The sequence below is a fragment of the Eumetopias jubatus genome, unplaced genomic scaffold, assembly GCF_037043125.1.
Source record: "Eumetopias jubatus isolate StellerSeaLion01/CBP00866 unplaced genomic scaffold, mEumJub1_p1.0 scaffold_5, whole genome shotgun sequence".
Taxonomy (NCBI): Eukaryota; Metazoa; Chordata; class Mammalia; order Carnivora; family Otariidae; genus Eumetopias; species Eumetopias jubatus.
This window is the reverse complement of record NW_028274811.1, coordinates 14,700,475-14,721,647: the sequence shown is the minus strand read 5'-3', so window position 1 is coordinate 14,721,647 and position 21,173 is coordinate 14,700,475. Positions and strand designations below refer to the sequence as shown.

The 21,173-nt window shown below is 35.5% G+C and overlaps 1 protein-coding gene across 3 annotated transcripts in view; it reads right to left on the bottom strand.

Annotated features, from left to right (window-relative positions):
* DMXL1 (Dmx like 1) overlaps positions 1-21,173 on the bottom strand; it is a 127,889-nt gene that overhangs the window by 22,259 nt on the left and 84,457 nt on the right. For 2 of the 3 annotated variants that reach the window (XM_088023239.1, XM_028103551.2), the window contains 5 exons: positions 18,705-18,790; positions 17,351-17,552; positions 16,227-16,344; positions 12,419-12,481; positions 2,132-2,218 (listed from right to left, as the gene is read on the bottom strand). In XM_088023239.1, the coding sequence (XP_087879365.1) occupies positions 2,132-2,218; positions 12,419-12,481; positions 16,227-16,344; positions 17,351-17,552; positions 18,705-18,790 (556 nt within the window). The remainder of the gene's footprint in view (positions 1-2,131; positions 2,219-12,418; positions 12,482-16,226; positions 16,345-17,350; positions 17,553-18,704; positions 18,791-21,173) is intronic. The other variant, XM_028103552.2, reaches the window with a different exon arrangement.

Here is a 21,173-nt window from a genome sequence, read left to right as displayed (position 1 = left end):
CTCGGTCGCCTAGGTGGTTCAGTTGGTTAAGTGTCTGCCTTTGGCTCAGATCATGATCCCAGAGTCCCGGGATCGAGTCCTGCATCGGGCTCCCTGCTTAGTGGAGACTCTGCTTCTCCCTCTGCCCTTCACCCTGCTTTGTGCTCTCTCTTGCGCTCTCTCTCTCTTAAATAAATAAAGTCTTTAAAAAAAAAAGTTTTTTTCTCTTTCCCTCTGCCCTCTCCTCCACCCCCATGCTCACTCTCTCTATCCCTCTTTAAAATAAATAAATCTCTAACAAAAAGAACTGGTCAGATTAAATGACATAAAATTTTAAACATCTATGAACTGAAAATGTACATTTCTAAAAGAGAAAATAAAATGATGACAGCAAAGGGAAAATAGGATTAACATTTCCATTATGTAAAATGCTAAAATGAACTGAAACAAAAAAATGAATACCCCAGACATAAATGGAAAAAGGATATAACGAGACTGCTCAGAGATAATTCTCCACGTCTCTCTGTTTCTGAATGTCCGGTGAGTGACGTACTGACTGCTGTTTGTTCTGCAGAATGGCTATATATCTATGGTGTCTCCCTCCAGATCAAAGGACAGGTATACTTAATGTCCATTAGAAAAGATTTTGGTTCCCTAAACTCAGTGTTCCTTTCCTATAATGCAACCTACTCTGTGTGCAGTTATCATTTGGCCCCCTTCCTGCCACTCTGTGGTAATGTTAACAGAGGGAACCAGAGCATAAATGCTGATATTCTGGATACTGCTTCTGCTATTAGTAATAAACTGTCTTTTGTCTCTGGTCCATGAGTCTGTGTCTTCTTACAGCATCCATTAAACTGAGAAATATAACTTGTTAGCTTGAATGCAGAGAAAAATCTCAGGCCTTTCACAGTTCTTAACACAGATAATTCACAACTAAACAAATGGGAAAAAGTTCAATCTCATCAGCATTTTAAAATAATGCAATTTAAAGCAAAAGGTATTATTTCTCATATACAAATTTAGCAATGATGTAAAATAATAATCAATCTGGAGAAATAAAAATTAAACAGGTACACTCTTCCTGCATGGTGAACAACAGATTTTATATATGTGGATGACTGTTCATTACTACTTATATATATATAGAAAAAGAAACAAGTTTATTTTATAGCACAGAATATTTAAAATCCTATTTTTTTTCAAGGGAAGGAAGATACTTGTTGGGTGTAGATAATAATTTTATATTTGTATCTGACACATATATACCATATTGCACAGATATTACAACAGAACTGCCTGGTTAAAGGGCTGATTCCAGACTTGCCTGTCTTCAACAGAAGTAGTCACTGTTCAGGGGTGTGGAAGGAAACGAGACAAAGGACATAGGGAAAGATGAGAGAAGGGCAAAGGAACTATCTAGGAGAAATCAAAGACGTATCATAGGAAGATGGAGAACCAACTGGAGAAATGATTACTGAATGCATAATGCCATAGGGTATTTATCTAAATAACATTTAAAATTATTTTAAAATTAGGAATATGTGAAAAAGGAGATACACACACTTGTGTACATATGTTGTGTGTGTGTGCGTGTGTGTGTGTGCGTGCAAATAAAACTGCAGCAAGGCATTTAGGGAAGACCGTATAGCCGAGGCCACCCCTTCTTTCAGGAGCTCACAGAGAGCTTTAAGGAACATGTTGAGTAGAAGACGAAGGAATGTAAAGGAAAAACTAGGCAGCTACTATAGCTGTAAGTTAATGAGTGAGAATTTCTGTAAGTCATATAAAACCTTGAATTTGATCTAATATTAATAATTCCATTCAACATATTCACATAAGGAAAATAAAAAACCTTTTTTTGAATCAAATGCTATAATGTGTTATATAAATTCTAAAGGCTACTGCACATATAAATATTTGATAGTTCTCTCTGTGTAGTAATAAAACATTATTTTATTGCTACATATCCAATAAATTTAATTATCAAACAATATAATCATTTTATAAAATAAAGTAACTTATTCAGACTGCAATTTAGGCAGTAGGAATTAGCTCTGGGAAAGAGAAATACTAATACTGAATAAACTGACAAAACAGGAGACATTCTTCAACAATGAATACTTAAAGAATAAAAAGTCTATGCACTTACTTTATTAACAGCAAAGGCAGTAATGATGTCAGATTCCTTGTGAATAATCCTTGCTTTACCTCCAGGATATCCCAAGTCTGCTTCTATCTAAATGGAAGGAAAGAAAACACAAAAACATAGTGATTTTAGTCACAGAAAAAAATAGTGTATGCCAATCTGTCATTTAATACTTGCATGAATTATTTTAAGAAACTTCTTAGACATTTCCTAGCAAGGTACTATTTCACATGCTAATTATCCCTAAAACAAAACTTATTTGACCAGGGAAATTTAAACTGTTTCCAGCTTGCCTTCCCATATATAAAAAGACAGCTGATACAAGATACAACTTCATTAATTGCGTTTGTTCCCAATAAATTAACACAAATGAATTAACTTTAAAAGATCAAGACATTCTAATTATTAAAAAAAGATTTGTTTGCCCTATTTCTTAGCATTATAATCATTGGATAATATTTTATAAATATCAGAAGGTTAAAAAGGCAAATATTTTTAGGTTTTGCACACCAAAGAGGATCACTGTTGCATATTAATCTTTTTTTTTTAAACAACCTTTTAAAAATATAAGGACCATTCTTAGTTTACTACCTATAGAAGAACAGGTCAAATATGGCCAGCTGAACATAGTTTATGGGCTCCTAGTCTAAAACAACTTTTAATTTATAAAAAAAAACAACCTGAAACCCTGAAAGGCACAGTAATTTGCCCAGGTCAGTAGTCATTTCAATAGGTGAATAGATCATAACTCAGTATTCTTTAGATGAGGGAACTATATCAACCTTCTGCTTACCCCAGAGAAGGTATATACAAGGCCTTTGAATGCAGAAGATAATATTGTTTAAAATCAACATTTGCTAAAATAAACAGGTAAAAGGACGAGGCAATTATTAAGAGAAATGTTAATGTAGGATACTGTTTTATCTTATTTTACCACCTAACCTTCAATCTTTAAAATGAGTTAGTATGAAATAGTTCACAACTCATTTTGAAGCACAGAAGTTATTAATTTGACAAAAAATTAGAACAGGGGCGCCTGGGTGGCTCAGTCATTAAGCGTCTGCCTTCAGCTCAGGTCATGATCCCAGCATCCTGGGATCAAGCCCTGCATTGGGCTCCCTGCTCTGCGGGAAGCCTGCTTCTCCCTCTCCCACTCCCCCTGCTTGTGTTCCCTCTCTCACTGTGTCTCTCTCTGTCAAATAAATAAAATCTCAAAAAAAAATTAGAACAAACTTGAGGCATCTGGCTAGCCAAGTCAGGAGAGCACACAGCTCTTGATCTCAGGGTTGGGAGTTTGAGCCCCACACTGGGTATAGAGATTACTTAAAAATAAAATCTTTAAAAAAAAAGAATATAACAAATATAATTCCTGCAAAGTTGAGATAAAAACATCACCAATGCCTGTCCATTGTTTGACCAAGAGAAAGTAAGTTAGCACTATTTTTAAAAATGGCAAATAAGAGGGCGCCTGGGTGGCTCAGTTGGTTAAGCGACTGCCTTCAGCTCAGGTCATGATCCTGGAGTCCCAGGATCGAGTCCCGCATCGGGCTCCCTGCTCAGCAGGGAGTCTGCTTCTCCCTCTGACCCTCTTCCTTCTCGTGCTTTCTATCTCTCATTCTCTCTCTCTCTCAAATAAATAAATAAAATCTTTAAAAAAAAATGGCAAATAAGAAGCCTGTTGAATGGCAAGTTGAGACTTATAAGATAACCAAACCCTGCAAATCCTATGCAAACAAAACTCATGGTCACTGGATATAAAGATGTCAAATATATTCTAATCTAAAATACCATCTGGTAACAAACATAAAAGAATTTCAGTGCTTGCCAAACATTGTGGATGATTTTAGGGTCAACTTCTTTTCTAAGGATAATCTTACCTCTGGCTACAAGAGGTCCATCAAATGTATATAATGTATAAGTCAAATTCTGTAATTTTATGACAAAATCTCAACTTAGTCACGTATCTACCTGGTATCTAAAGCACACTAAGTGTCCACTATTGGATTCTGAAGAAATGGGAAAGAAAGACAAATGATATTTGCAGGCCACGGAGGAGTATGTTATTTGCTGGTAATGGGTAGGTGGGGGGCAAATATATTCATTTTACCTGCAGAGCTTTTTCAAACTTTAAATTTACGGAGAAAAAACTCCAATAGGCATAAACTTCAATAAACCTTCTTCAGGGACGCCTGGGTGGCTCAGTCAGTTAAGCATCTGCCTTTGGCTCAGGTCATGATCCCAGGGTTCTGGGATCGAGCCCCACGTCAGGCTCCCTGCTCGGCGGGAGCTTGCTTCTCCCTCTCCTGCCCACTCAGGGCTCTCTTGCGCTATCTCCATCACTCTCCCTCTCTTTCTCTCAAATAAATAAATACAATCTTCAAAAAAAAAAAAAAAGCTTCTTCAATGTGAAAATACATTCCTGTCCTCTCATTACCTAGATTTAATAAAACATTAGTTCTTAATACTGTGGCCCCAAGATCACCTGCACGAGAATCAGCTGGAGGGAGGGGGAAAGCATCGTGTTTAGCATCTCAAAAGCTTATGCATATTTAATTTTGAGAAAAATGGCAAATGGTAGGAAATGAGCTTGGAGACCAGGCAGGATTCAGTGTGCAGAGGGCCTTAAAAGCCTAAATAAAGAGTTCAGATTTTATTTTAAAGCTAGGAAGTCTCTGCAAGGGTTTAGATAATTCTGCATGTTGTGAGGCAAAGTATACAGGGTGTGACAACGGCTGCCAGATCAGTTAAGAGGCTACTTCAGCAATGGTGGTAGTAATGAGTGGTTGGAATTAGGATAAATTTTGCTAATGGACTGGAATTACAGTAGGAGCAAAAGAGAAAAAGCAAGGATAACTCCTCGATTTCAGATCTGATAACTGCGTGAGTGAAGGTACCATTTAATGAGACAAAAGTGAAGGAAAAGGGGGGATTTGGATTAAGATTAGGAGAAGAAAGAAAATTCTGTGTTTAGACATTCAGGGTGAGATAGCTATTAGATTTATAAGGCAAGTCCAGAGTTCAGGAAATGAATGGGCCAGAAAGAATTGATTTAAGAGTTACCATTTAATAGATGGCTGTGGATATTTAAACCATGAGACAGCCCAAAGAGAAAGCAAAGACAGGGAAGAGAAAAGGTTAGAGAACTAAGTCCTGAGACACCCAACGTTTCCAAGAAAGGAAAAAGATAAGCCAATTCAAGATGGAAGTAGTTTGGGGAAAGAAATTGTGACAGAATAAACTGACAGAACAGGAAACATTCCGACAGAACAGGAAACAATCTCCAACTGTGAATACTAATCATCAAATATGATGTTAGAGAAACCAAGTGAAGCAAGTTTCAGGAAGGTGGCTGCAGTCAACAGTATCAAAGGGTACCTACCGAACAACTGAAGTAAAGAAAGACAGAACTGACTACTGAATTTAGCATCCTGGAAGTCAAGGGTGAGTGACTTGGACTAGTAAAATCTCAGTGGAGTAGGCTGGAGATAACACTTAACTAAATCAGAGAGGCACGTGACATCGGTGAATAGGGAGGGAAGTCTATTGGGGAAGATTCACAGGGGTACTCAACTGAATTGATAAATGTTTTATTTCTTAAACTGGGTGGTTCCTCCACAGGGTGTCTGCAACATAACTCTTTAAGTCTTCTCTGATGATTTTATAGGCAATTCTATAAATGAATTTTCCTAGATAGGGGATTACAGAAATGGGGGAGTAGAAAGATTCAAAGGTAGGTTTTTTGGTTTTCATTTGAAACTAAGACAAAAAAATATATTTGCTTATGCGGAGAATAATTTAAGGGAAAGATAAACATTTATCATGGAAGAAGGAGGGAGGATAGCAAGTGAAGCAAGGTCCTCGGGTAGAGAAAACGGAGAGGATCAATGTACAAATGGAAGATCTGGTCTTGGACGAAAAGTGACAGCCTGTTTAGTGTTAGAAAAGGCAGAACAAAGTATGTGCATATAGAGCAGAAGTTAGATTTGGAGGTAAGAAGATTAGCCTAAATCCCCTACACTTATTTTGCTGGCAAAACAAGGACACCGGTGGGAAATAGCAAAGGAATACTGGAAGTCTGAGGAAAGAGGGCAGAAGTGGGGAGAATGGAAAAGAGAACAAGAAAACAAATTTACTACAGTCATTTATTTTGATGGTCAGGTAGTTTAACTTGGGATTTGTGGCTATAAATTTCCAGGCAAGCCCCCATGGTTTGTGCTTTTTCTTCATCCATGTTCAGCTATTTGGGTGAATATGTCACCAGCTAGACCCCAAGACCTGACCTTTACGGCCCACTTGCTTGTACTCCCCCACCTCTGTCCCACATTTTTCCTTGAGCTCTTCTTTCCAGCCTATCTCTTAAGTCAGGCAAAGAGAAAGCAAAACCACCCTTCCAGCAACAGCACCTGCCCTGACAAGACCGCCCGCTGGCCCAGGCCACCCAGACCAGTGTGATCTCAACTTCCGACTTCTACTTGCACAGATGGACCAGAGAGTGACCTCTAGAATGAGGATGACTACCTTTACCTCATTTAGTACTAGACCTCCGCCCAAGGAGGGCACGCCTCATCTGCATAACATACAACGGGTGTATAGGCATGTTTCCTTAAGGCGCATGCGTGACCTTCGGCTGCCTCTGTACAGGATGACCAGGCTTCTCCATCAAAATATGCATCCTAATCCTAAATAAAAGGAACCCATTCACCCTTGCTCGGGGATGCAAAGCTTTGGAAGCCTTTCCCTGTGATCTCCTTATCTGCTGCAAATAAAGTTTTCTCTGTGTGACAGTTCAATCTGGAATTTGTGACTCACTGAGGAAGGAACTCACATTGGTTCGGTTACAATGGCACAGAATAGACAGAAAGCTGCATGTACAGGTTTGGGAATTTTCAAGGCAAATACACCAGAGAGAGAAGAGCACAAAAGGGTTGAGGGTTTTTGTAAAGGACTGATCATAATGATGGATCATGAAATCTAAGGTAGGCCAGGAAGGAAGTGGAAACATGATGTGGTCAGCTAAAAAAAGAGGACTTGCATGTACTAGGAATATAATTTCATTTGCTAAAGGTAATACCACATAAAATCATAGTTAAAAAAAAAACCCACAGCGAATACGGTCTTGATGTAAAGGTTAATGTAAGTTTAATATAAACCTTAATGTAAGGCTTCAGGCCATGCTTTAAAATTTGACTGTGCTGGATATGTGAGGAAAAAAGAATACAAATATTAGTGCTAAAAGAGATTTTAAGAGATTATGCAGATCAAAAAGTAGAAACAGAATTACCATAGATTGGGTATATATCCAAAAGAACTGAAAGCAGAGACTTAAACAGATGTGTACATCAATGTTCACAGCAGCATTCACAACAGGCAAAAGATGGAAACCAACTAAATGTCCATCGACAGAGGAATGGCTACACAGTATGTGAGACGTATACACAATGGAATACCATTTAAGCCTAAGAACAAAGGAGATTCTGATACATACTACATACATACAAGATGGTAAACTATGTGAAAGAAGCCAGTCACAAAATGACAGGTACTGTATGATTCCACTTATATAGATAGCCAGAGTAGTAAAATTCAGAGACAGCAGGATGGTGGGTGGTGGGCTAGGTTAGATGGGGCGGGGGGGGGGGGAGAAAATGGAGAGCTGCTGTCTAATGGGGACAGGGTTCAGTTTGGGAAGATGAAAAAGCTCTAGAGATTGATGGTGGTGATGGCTACACAACAATATAAAGGAACTTAATGCCACACAACTGTACGCTTAGAACAATTACAATCGTAAAGTTTATTTGTATATTTTACTACCACTTAAAGAGAAATTTTATACAGGAACTGATCTAAACAATGTTCAGGTTCCACAGAGCTTACCTGAAGAACTGAGGAAGAGAGGACCACAACAGACTAAATCCAGGACTTCACTACTGTTTAAATCAGAGCAGTCAACATTTTTAAAACTATCAACCCTAATTTTATACATTAGTAAAGAAGACTTCAAGGGTGTAAAGAGCTCAAGGTCCCACAAGAGATCTACAGAAAAGCTACCTGAGACTCCAGGTCTAATTGGTGATTTTCAGTCACTATCACCTTCTACAATGTGAAGGTGAGCATCTGGATTACTTCAGCACTACTCTAATGGTATAATAAAACAAAACAAAGTAAAAGGAGATCTAAAGAGTATCAAAGGCATACTGCAAGGAAATGGGAAGCTTGCAAGTGAACATAAAAGGACACCAATACTCAAAATATTAGGAAATAAAAATATTCAAGAAGTAATTGTTTTCAAAACTGCAGCAGAAAAATGAAAGGTGACATCACCACAGATTTCACTGTGTATTAAAAAAACAGGGGAATACTATGAATAACTTTACACCGATAAATCTGACACTTGAAGCAGATAAATTTGTTTTTTAAATTTTATTGACTATTCATTTTAGAGAGGGACAGAGGGGGGAGGGGCAGAGGGAGAGAGAATCCCAAGCAGGATCTATGCCCGGCACAGAGGCTGATGCAGGGCTTGATCTCAGCACCCCGGGATCATGACTTGAGCCAAAATTAAGAGTTGGACACTTAACCAACTGAGTCACCCAGGCACCCCAGACAGACAAATTTATTTAAAGACATGGACTACTAATGTTCACTCAAGAAGAAATAAATACCCTGATTTTGCCCTGTATCTGTTGAAGAAACTGAATTTGTAGATAAAAAAGCCCAGACGATTTCTCTCATGAATTCCACCAAACACTTAAGAAATAATACTAATTCTACACAAATTTTTCTAAAAAATTAAAGAGAATATTTCCCAACTCATTTCTGAGTCCAGTTTCAGTTTAAAACCAAAAAAGAACCACAAAACATTAAGAAAACCATTAACCAATATTCCTTATTAACATAAATGCAAAAATTCTTAACAAAATTTTTAACAGATCTACCAATACATAAAAAATATAACAAACACATCACTACCAAAGCAAGCTTAATCAGAGAATGAAAGGTTAGTTTAACTTAAACTAATTCGTCAACCAAATTATTTAGCTGTATTAACAGAATAAAATAAGAACCACATGAACATCTCAATAGTAGCAAAAAAAACAACAAAAAAACAAAAACCCAAAAAACAAAAAACAAAAACACGCGACAAAATCCAACATCTATTACTGATTGAAAATTCTCAACAAGCTAGGAACAGAAAATCTTCCTCAACCTTATAAAGGGTATCTAAAACAACCCTATAGATAACAGCATACTTAATGAACAGGAACAAAATAAGAATGTCTGCTTTTACCACTTCTGAATCAATATTGGACTGGAAGTTCTAGTCAGTGCAGTAAGAGCGGGAGATTAGTATAAAGATAAATAAATCAATGGTCCAAAACAGAATCCATGACCCATATATGTCAATTCGTTTTTTAAAAGGAGGAAAAGGCAATCTAGTGGAGGAAAAGATAATCTTTTCAGAAAACAGTGGTGATTAACTGATACAAAGATTAAAAAAAAATACCTGCAATCCATACTTTGTGCCATATAAAAAAATGACTCCAAAATTTTTTTGTAGGATTTAAACAATGCCTTTGTGTTGTGATTTCTTTGTAGGGCAGAGCTTTAGATTTCTTTTTTTTTTTTTTTTTTTTTAAGGATTTTATTTATTTATTTGACAGAGAGAGAAACAGCAAGAGCAGGAACACAAACAGGGGAGTGGCAGAAGGAGAAGCAGGCTTTCTGGTGAGCAGGAAGGCCGATGCAGGGCTCGATCCCAGGACCCTGGGATCATGAGCTGAGCCGAAGGCAGACGCTTATCGACTGAGCCACCCAGGCGCCCCAGATTTCTTTTTCACTGGAAAGTTGCAGTGATGGAAGTAATCTTCACCAATTGTAAAATTAAAACTAGAGCAAAGCAGGAGAAAATCTTTGTGACTTTTAGGTTAGGCAAAGATTTCTTAGATATGACACCAAAAAGGATGTCCATACACAGAACAAATTTTGATGAGATCCAACTGATCCATTAAAAACTTCTCCGTTTAGGGCGTCTCGTGGCTTAGAAGTTAAGAGTCTGCCTTCGGCTCAAGGTCATGGGAATCGAGCCCCACATCAGGCTCCCTGCTCAGCGGGAAGCCTGTTTCTCCCTCTCCCACTCCCCCTGCTTGTGTTCCCTCTCTTGCTGTGTCTCTGTCAAATAAATAAAGTCGTTAAAAAAAAAAAAACTCAGTTTAAAACAAATTGTAAAGGAAATAAAAAGACATGCAATAGAGTAGAACAGCCAATAGCCAATCAGCTATGACTTATATTTATAAAGAACTGTTAAAACTCTATTAAGAAAACAACCCAAAGAAAGACACATTTCAAGACTTCAACCAAAAAGTTATACGAATGATAAACAAGCACATGAGAAGATGCTCAATGCAAATTAAAACCACTACACACCTACTGGAATGGCTAAAATAAAAAGGCTGAGCATGCCAGGTATTGGTGAGAAGGTAAAGCAACTGAGATTCCATGCATTGCTGCTGGGGGTGTAAAATGGTACCACCACCTTGGAAAACACTTGAGTTTCTTAAAAAGTTAACCACACACCTACACTGTAATCTGGCCATTCCACTCCTAAGCATTTGCACAAGACAAATGAAAGCCCATGCCCATACACAGAAACTTGTGTATGACTATTCTGAGCATTCTTATTTGAAATAGTTCTGAAATGGGAAGAGCTCAAGTGTTCACTAACAGGTACAAAAATAAACAAATTATGGTGCAGTGATACAATGAATACACCTCAGCGATAAAAAGCAATGAATTACTGAAATACCCAATATGGAGGAATCTCAAAATAATTATGCTAGGGGGAAAAAAAGGACATATTATATGATTCCATTTACATAAAATACTAGAAAATGCAAACTAATCTATAACATGAGGAAGTAGACTGGTAGCTACCTGTAGAACAAGAGGGCAGAGGTGGGAGGAAAGGAGGAAGAGGGAGATTATATATAATATATATATTATATATATATATGTATATTCGTTTTCTCAAGTGTGGTGATGGCTTAACCAGGGTATACATATGCCAAGACCAGTCAAACTATACTTAAATAAATATGTGCAGTTGTTTTAACTCAGGTATACCTAATAAACCTGTTTAAAACAAATTGTAGCAGACCCTTGGAAAATTCTGACCAAAAATAGTTATGATGTTAACTCACCAAACAGAATGACTATCTTTTAAAGTACTGTGATTACTATAGAAATACCACATTCTGATTATTAACATCTTATAAATAGTGTGAAAAGAAAAATCTTTGGATGAGAATTCATGATAATGTACAGACTAGTAATTAACTTAGGCAAGGAATTACTGTTGACTGATAAAAAGTTTCAACTATATTCTTTCAAAACTCCCAAAGGCTGGTAGACACTTCCAAAGTATGAACTGCATAAACGTATTCTGCCAAAGTCTGAGTTATAATACACACTTGACAGCTAATCAGTCTTTTTTATTAATTGTATAGAATTATTTTTCCTATTTTTACCAAAAGGTTTTCTTTGAGAAAGAATTAACAGTGGGAATTAGTAGCCTTAAAAAAAATCTTCTGAGAAATTTTTCCCCTAAAAATTACTTTGTTGAGAGAAACTTAAAATCGGAATAAGAAACAGATTAGTTAAATATCAACTTAATAAAAATCATATTTGAATGTATGATCATAGAACATTTGGGAGGTATTTCATGATTATACAAATTCCTATAATTTTTGCTCTTCATCTCAAGTGTTAGAAGAAATTGCTACACACAAGGCAATTTGCTATATGCTATTCCTACCAGAAAAATAATTACATAACATGTACTTATACAGGTGCACATGTTGTAACATGTACATATTATGTACATGTTATGTAACGTATGTACAATGTTACATAACAGTATTTGATATATTTTAAGGAATTAACATCACAGGAGAAAATGTTAACTTCAAAAGTAACACTTGCAAAAATAGAACAATACGACTATAATTCTATAATGGCTACTGTAATTACATTTTATTAAGAACTTCAGTTGTATTTACTCAGAAAAATCTGTAGCCAAAACAGGTTACATTCAACTCCCTTTAAAACTGCATTCTCTTATTAACAAAACATAAACCATTTTTATGATTGCATATTTAAGTTGTTGAAACCTAGTACTTTGAGGGAACAATAATTTAATTGCTTTGGAAACAAAGCCCAGTTCAAAACTAAAACACAATTTGTTTTTCTTGTTAAAGAATGCAATTTCTAATTCAGTTGAATGATATTTTGTACCTTATTGATGTTTGGCTCCTCCATCATAGAATTTTTGATGGTTTCACAGTTGTCCTCTAATGACTTCATCAAGAAAGAATAACCACATGACAAAGAGTAAAGACGAGATATAACATGCAAAATACTGGGGATTTTTTTAAAATTATATTTTCAACCGAATTTACCAGAAAATAACACTGGACTGAGTTATTATTTTTTAAATATCATACATCTTAAAGGAGCATGTGTGGGGGTGCATGGTGAGGGGCTGGAGAAAACGTAATCCCTCAGAACTCATTAACCACCACCGTAAATTTTATCTCACCTCCCAAGAAATTTTAACCAACTTAACTTATTTTAAAATGCTGACATTCAAGCAAAATTGAGCCGAGAGTTCTGGATATTACAAATTTCAGAGCTACTGGTGCCACAGTACTCTCACCTAAAAGTAAAAGTCAAATTGTTCTTCTCCATACATACTACTATGCCTGGTCTCCATCATGATATCTCACTCCTCAGAAAACCTCCTGATTAGAAAATTTAGAATTCTAGGTTTCTAATTCTTTCTCTTTTTTAGCCAGAAATAGTCAATAAACTGCTTGAAGGCACACATCTTTCTTAAAAGGGGATATTAGCATTTGTTAAAGAAGTGGTTCAAGACCTTCAGTTCGCAGAAAATGAAAGAAAACAGAAATATTAAGTAGGGGACAAAGATGATAGCTGTCAAGTATTTTTTTCTGGTTGGAAACCATTCAGATATAGTTTATTTGCAGCTATCTGTACTTAATTTCAAAATAAATATAAACTGGAAAGACCTTCTATGTTAAAAATGCAGTATATAAAAAGAAAAGATCTGAGGATACACAAGGATTTTAAATTTTAACATCAGATGGAGAAAATTTCATTTTCCAATGTGTAAGGAGTAAGAAGCAGCAGCAGTCTCAGAATCCTCCCATCCAAAACACAGGGCCTGTCTAGTACCCACTTCCTAAACACCTGGAAGGTCACAGTGACTTGGACTCAAGCTACTTAAGTACAACCATCATTTTATAAAAAAAAGAGATGGAAGGTAATTTTGTTAATACCAAAAATAAGCTAGTCAACTGTCCAGTAAAGATTAAATAATATTATACTAATTCTATGAAGTTACTATTCAATTCCATCCAATCTGATTCACCATATAAATTTTTCATTTCCATATTCCCTTTATCAAAATATCACTATTTTTAAGAACATCACCATCAAGGGGCGCCTGGGTGCCTCAGTCACTAAGCGTCTGCCTTCGGCTCAGGTCATGATCCCAGGGTCCTGGGATCCAGCCCCGCATCGGGCTCCCTGCTCAGCGGGAAGCCTGCTTCTCCCTCTCCCACTCCCCCCTGCTTGTGTTCCCTCCCTAGCTGTGTCTCTCTGTCAAATAAATAAATAAAATCTTTACCAAAAAAAAGGAATATCACCATCAAGAATAAAACAATAAAAAACAAAAAATAAATTTTTAAAAAAGAATAAAATAAAGTGGTAAAAATTAATTTCTAGTAACTACCATTAATCATGTCAGGTTTTAAGTAAGTTAGATCTACTGGTCAGAACATTGCAGATTAAGGGATATTATACTCATTTTGCAGATAAAATTCAGATAAGATACTCAGCTTACTGATAATTATAAAGCTTTTAGTCCAACGTCCATAAGCATGCTTTTGATTAAAATAACAACGCAAAAATAACTTCAAAATTTTCTTAAGGTATCACAACTCCTAAGAAAACTAAAAATAAAATAGCAAAGGAATTAAAAAGGTGACTTATACTCATTTACCTGCTATCCTTCCTTATGCATTCTGGCTTGCTCAGGCTACTCTCTTACCTTATGATTCCGCTAGACAATCTAGTGGTGTAACAGCTTTTTATTTTGTTTGAGAACTATTTAATTTCCCAAATACAATGACTACAACAGCAGTAGAGAAATGTTTTCATTTTTACACCTATATTAATCAAATATGGCCTTGTTTTTTAAAAAATGATTTTGGGGGCGCCTGGGTGGCTCAGTCGTTAAGCGTCTGCCTTTGGCTCAGGTCATGATCCCAGGGTCCTGGGATCGAGTCCCGCATCGGCTCCCTGCTCGGCAGGAAGCCTGCTTCTCCCTCTCCCACTCCCCCTGCTTGTGTTCCCTCTCTCGCTGTGTCTCTCTGTCAAATAAATAAAAAAAATCTTTTAAAATAAATAAATAAATGATTTTGTACTTGAAATTATCATGCCAACTTTCATATTCATATTATAAGCTACATCAGAAAAACAAAGAAATAACAGTATATAAATATTTATATACTTATAATTAAACATACTTTTTATACAGAATAATGTAGCAGGGTTTTGTAAATTATTGTCAAGAATGCTTTAACTTGTTATACATTATTTTAGGCAAAGATATATTTAAAATAAAATAAACATTACCTTACCAGTAAATATACCCTAATTAATTAGTTTCTGATCTAGTACATTTTTAGTTTTATTTATCCCAACATTTTCTTGAACTGTTTAATTCATACACTCAATATTTAACATATATCTTACATAAGGTAAAATAAAAATACTTCATTTATATTCTATCTATTTTATCTATTGTTGGCTTAGTTTTCAATGTTATACTAAGGTACATAAGTCAGAAGTTTTCTAAGTTAGACAAAAATTATGTCTGTTTCCTGGCTTGGCTCATTCAAATATATAATCTGGCAAAAACTAAATAACAGTGCACGCAGTTGCCTCTTATAAAACAGTGTTTAAACTGAAAGGCAATGAGATCTATGTAATCTTTCCTTTTTTTCATTAAGGTTATATGCCATCTTGCTTTTTGCTAACTTGTCTATTAAGAAGCCATTCTGATACATAAACTTGTTGAGTCACTAAGTTGTACAAGTGAAACTAATGTAACATTGTATGTCAACTGTACTCAAAAAATATTTTAAAAAAAAGAATGAAATTAGGAAAAAGAAGCCATTCCATTTCCTTATTTCTCCAAGTGAAATACCTTCTTGTTTTCCCTCCCACTTCAAAAACCATGCAAAGTTTGCCTGAAGCCTAGTTCAATGCTTCTCAAAATGTGATCCACAGACCAGCTGCCAGTCTTGAAACTTTGTTACTAGTCCATGAGGACATAAGGAATTAGTACCATCACTAAGTCCACTACTGAGTTTACCTGATATTTTTTAATAGCAATACTGTCACAAAAAAAGAAGTAATATGTTAATTTACATTCAGGTGCAAGTTCCCCATTATCATCAAAATCGAAGTTTTTAAAGCACTGAACTAAATGAGAAAAATAATCATTATAATGATAGTATCAAAGTATAATCAACAAGAGTATACTTATAAATTGTGCTTACAAAATTTCATTAAGAAGCATAATCAAAAGAATAAAAAGAAAATGTACATATTTGAAATTTTTTCTCAGTATACCAACCTAGTTTCAATTAAACTTCTAAGATAAACTTCTTTTAACTATCATATGAAAATCATGGGAAATTTCTACTTTGCCTCTTAGATAGGCAATCATGACAACTCAAAATACAGCAAACAAGATGTAGAATCTTCACTCAAACAATCTTTTTTGGGGGGAAAAAGAGTTCTAAATACATCTTAGTTACTTTAAAACTTGATTTAGGATAATACTGACCCTCTCTCCTTGTCAGTCCCTTTTTCCATCTACTAACTGCATAATAAGTGTTTATGATATAAAAGTGAGTTTTTTAAAAGTCTGTAAAATGCAACGTTTTTTATGGTTACATAATACAAAAGACTTCAGTAATAACAGAGTAAAAAGGTTTTAACTTATACAGACCTCATTAAGACATCTTTTCTTTGTGAATATATTTCTGATAAAGGTTTCCTGAATTTCTTCCTGCTTCACCAAGTACTGCCAAAGTCTCTTCACAGACAGTGCCAGATGGTGTTTGGATCTACAGAGACAGGATATTTAATTATACACTTTGAAGATTTCTGATTAACTTGGCCACATTTCCTTGGTGCTCTATGAACGTTTATAATAATAAATTAACCGGAATCAGACCATATCACTGAGGGTAGCAGTCTGCAAATTTTTTCTTAAAAAACCAGATAGTAAATATTTTAGGCTTTGTGGGCTGTCTTTAAACCACTCAACTCAGTCACTGATAGGAAAGCACCCAGAGGAAATATTAAAATGAAAGGGTATGGCTGTGATCCAATAAAACTTTATTTACACTGCAGGAGGATGGGTGGATGTGCTGTCAGGGCTGCAGTTTGCGACCCCTAGAAACATAGTATCTACCAAAAATAGATCTCTCCTAGAAGAGATCTAGAAGCAGAGCTACTCAAAGGGTCCATGGACTCTGTTACTGATGCTCACTAAAGAACTTGTGAAATAATGTAAATCAACTACGTCACTAAACCACTAAGTACACTGTTTATTATAAATTCAGTTAACATTTTGCAGCAAAACTTTATTGATGAAGAAAGCACTGCATCCATTTACCTTTTGGTGCAAATGCTTCATCTCCTCATGAACGATAAAACAGCTTGCTAACTAAGTATTTTGAACAGCACTGTTCCAGAGTGGGTGGAAGTAAACTATGGCCCACAGGTCAAATTCAGCCTGCGTTTCATTTTTGGGGGAAAATAAAGTTTATTGGATCACAGCCATGTCCATTTGTTTACTCATCGTCTATAGTTGCTTTCACTCTACAATGGCAGTTTAATAGCAGAAACAAGGATTATAGGGCCCACGAAGCCTAAAATATTTACTATCTGGACCTTTGCAGGAAATGTTTGCTAAGCCTACAATATATATCAAACAAAGACACAGATATGAGGCAAGAACCGCAAAGGAAACACAGAAGGCCTTAAATTTTTTTTTAAAGTACTAATTAATAACATACTGATTTAGTAAAACTCTGACTTAAAAACAGTATCCACAGGACAACCTACTTGAAAGGAGTGTTTGTAGGTTCCAGCAAAGCTTTATGGCGGAGAATTGCAGGACCTGCAGACAAACTCTCTTCAGAGGTATGACTTGCAATATAGTTTTGAGGCGGCCCACCATGGATTTCGAGTCGTCGGAGAAGAACTTGCTCCCAACACTGAAGAGTTTTTAGAACAGCATGACAAAGTGGTGAGCTAACTGGAAGCTCTAAAAAGAGAAAATAAAGATGACCCACTTTTGTCTTCTTCAGTAAAATGCTACAGTCGATTGTAAGAATGACTGACATAGACACTTTGGCAGAGGATATGTGCAAGAGAGTGGGGAGAGACCTCCAGAGGATTTTTTAAAAAAAAAAAGATGTAATAAATCTCTATTTCAACATAATTAGGTGGCCCAGAACAATAGAAAAAAAGAGTAACCTGAGTTGAAATTATATCACAGTTTTACTATTACAACTTGGAATAATATTTATGACTTACGATGTAAAGTAATGCTATATCAATTACTGCTTTTGGCTTTAATTTCACATGAAAAAATATACCTGAATATTATGAAAATATGTTGAGAGGAAAAATAATTGCTTTAAATCTTTGCATCAGCCCAATTTCTATGTGGTATGTAACTAAAATTTGCTTAGAAAATGAAAATACACAAAAGTTAAAAAAAAGTTAAATAACACTTAACATGAAATTCAGCACTTTCTAGTTCTGTATACTTTCATTCTCCTGATTCCTCACTCCACTTTCAACTTTTAGCTATTTTTGCTATTCACCTCCAAAAATCTAGATAATATGCCTATACTGTGAATTCTGGATTTTTCAATTTTAGAAATGAGGTACTCATTTATTACTATGTTATAGAATATGAGAATAAACTACTCTCTCCATCATTCCAACATAGCCACATAATAATTTTTGGTTAAATTGGTGTTTCTGTGTTTACCTTGTTATTTATATTTATAAATACAGATCATAGCTGGACCATGTGGTATACTATCACACCCCTTTCTTTCTGTACAATCTTTTCTTCCTCTGGAGTTAATCACTAAGTTTTGACATTTGCTTAGTTTTCTATGTGTCTACTGTTATTAAATCCCCCAACACCTCCACTAGAGGTATAAATAAAGTCTCAAATACAATCAATCACGTAAGGTCCACATCCCCTGCTTTCTTGGACATTGTCCTCCTAATGGCACCTAACAGTATGATAGACACATTTACAGATGGCTGGTCTGGTTAAAAGAAACCTATCTTCTACAACAGGAAGTTACTAAAGTTTTTCTTGACTATTTGAAAAAAAAATGCTGAACAGTAATTCAAAAGCAATGGGAATATTAGATCATGTTAAGATATTCATTACCTGCAAGATCATGACCTGCAAAGGGATAGAACGTCTTCAAATTGTTGAGCACTAACTGCACCATTGCCAAGCGCATCAATGACCAACTAAAAATAAAACAACAGTAGGTCTGTTAAAAATTCACTTAGGGTTTTAGAAGAGTACACCACTCTTGAATCAAACAATTTCACTATCAAAAATCTACTCTGCAGATATACTTCCAGAAAAACAAAACAATATATGCATGCAGTTACTCATGTCAGCCTTACCTATGAGAGCAAAAGAGCAGAAACAACCAATTATCTGCCAGGAGAGTACTGGCTGAAACACTGTGGTTTGGAATCACAGAATATTAAGGAAGCCATAAAAAAAGAATGTAGAAGAATCTTGAAGTGTTAGTATGACGTGAACTCCAGCATGTATTAATCAAATTATAGAACATTATATATACTATGCAACTACTACCTTCCATGTAAGAAAGCAGAGAAAAAAAGATTTTACACACCTACAAACACACTTATTTTTGCAAACAGAAGGATAAAACAGAAACTAATAAAAATGGGTATACGTAGAGGGTGTAGAGAAGAAATGGGTGGAAGACAGAAATGTGAGACTTCCAATTTCACATTTTTATATAGTTTTGCTTTTTTTTATTAAAAAAAGAAATTTCAACTTCTCTTTTAAAGTGAAACACATTTATTTCTTAGAGTATTGGCTTTTTATTACTTTAAATTGTATATATAGAGTTTACCACCTTAATTATTTTTAAGTGTACAGTTCAGTGGCATTAAGTATATTCAACCATCACCACCATCTATTTCTAGAACTTTTTTCATCTTGCAAAACTGGAACTATCCCCATTAAGCAATAATTCCCCATTTCCCCCTTCTCCTAGCCCCTGGCAACCACCATTGTACCTTCTGTCTCTATGAACTTGACTACTCTACGCACCTCGTATGTGGAATTATTCACCACTGCAATGGTATTTGTCTATTTGGAACTGGTTATTTCACTTAGCATAATGTCCTCAAGGTTCATCCACTTTGTAACATGTGTCAGAATTTCCATCCTTTTTTTAGATTGGATACTATTCCATTACATGAATATGCCACATTTTGTTTATGCATTCATCTGTCAACAGACACTTGGTGCTTTTACCCCTTGGCTATTATGCTGTTATGAACATGGTTTCTACAAATACCGATCCCATTTTTTTTAGCATATGCACTGCTGAAGTGAGCACGGTTTGTACAAATACCTCTTCAAGACCCTGCTTTTAATTCTTTTGGGTATATACTCAGAAGTGAAATTGCTGGATCATATGGTAATTCTATTTTTAATTTCCTCACTACCATAATGTTTTCCACAGTGGCTGCACCATTTCACATTCCCACCAACAGTGCACAAGGGTTCCAATTTCTCCACATTCTTGCCAACACTGTTGTCTTCCAGTTTTTGGATAGTAGTCATTCTAAGGGGCGTGAAGTGATCTCTCATTGTGGTTTCAATCTGCATTTCCCTAATGATTAATGACAGCATCTTTTCTTGTACTTATTGGCCATCTGTGTATCTTCTTTGGAAAAATATCTATTCAAGTCATTTGCCTGCTTTTTTAATTGGGTTGTTTGGTTTTTGCTGTTATTAAGTTACAGAGTTTGAATGACTTTTGAGACATGTAAATAATTTATATATAACTAGGTCAACAGGAAAAAACCAACAATATACCAGTAAATAAAAATCTCCAAATATTTTTTCCATTCAATAAAGGAATATTTTTATTTCATTTTCGCTAATATACTACTTATTTCTTGTGGAAAATTTCTATTTTTCTATCATATCATTAACATACAATGTTTCAATAAAATATATACACCTTTCAGAGATATACAACGTATCAAAAGGACAAGATAATATCCTGTTACTCATACATAAGGATAAAGCAGCACTGGGGCTGAGGGTGAACATTTTGAATATTTATGATTTTTATAATATGTGGAAGCCATTTTTAAGACAGTAATCATTGACTTAGAGTATTAGTATTATACTGATCTTAGAGTATTACTATTATACTGAAAAGATATTATGTTTTCTAGGCTAAAACAGTGGAGTTTGTTTATCTCAGGGAGCAAAGGCAAGGAAAAGTAGACAGCATTTGTGAGAACCGATTCACGGATAATAAAAAACTAACTGTGTAATTATTCTTAAAGAAAGGAATTTAACAATTTCATCTAAAGAAATCTGAGTTATAATGTGTGCTATAATTCAACAAGCTACCAATTTCATACGTGTTATTTTCAAAAATATGTATATAAACCAAGATGAATTTTGTTTTTAAAGATTTTATTTACTTACTTGACAGAGAGAGAGAGCATAAGCAGGGAGAGTGGCAGGCAGAGGGAGAGGGAGAAGCAGACTCTCCACTGAGCAGGGAGCCCGATGCGGGGCTCGATCCCAGGACCCTGAGATCATGACCTGAGCTGAAGGCAGATG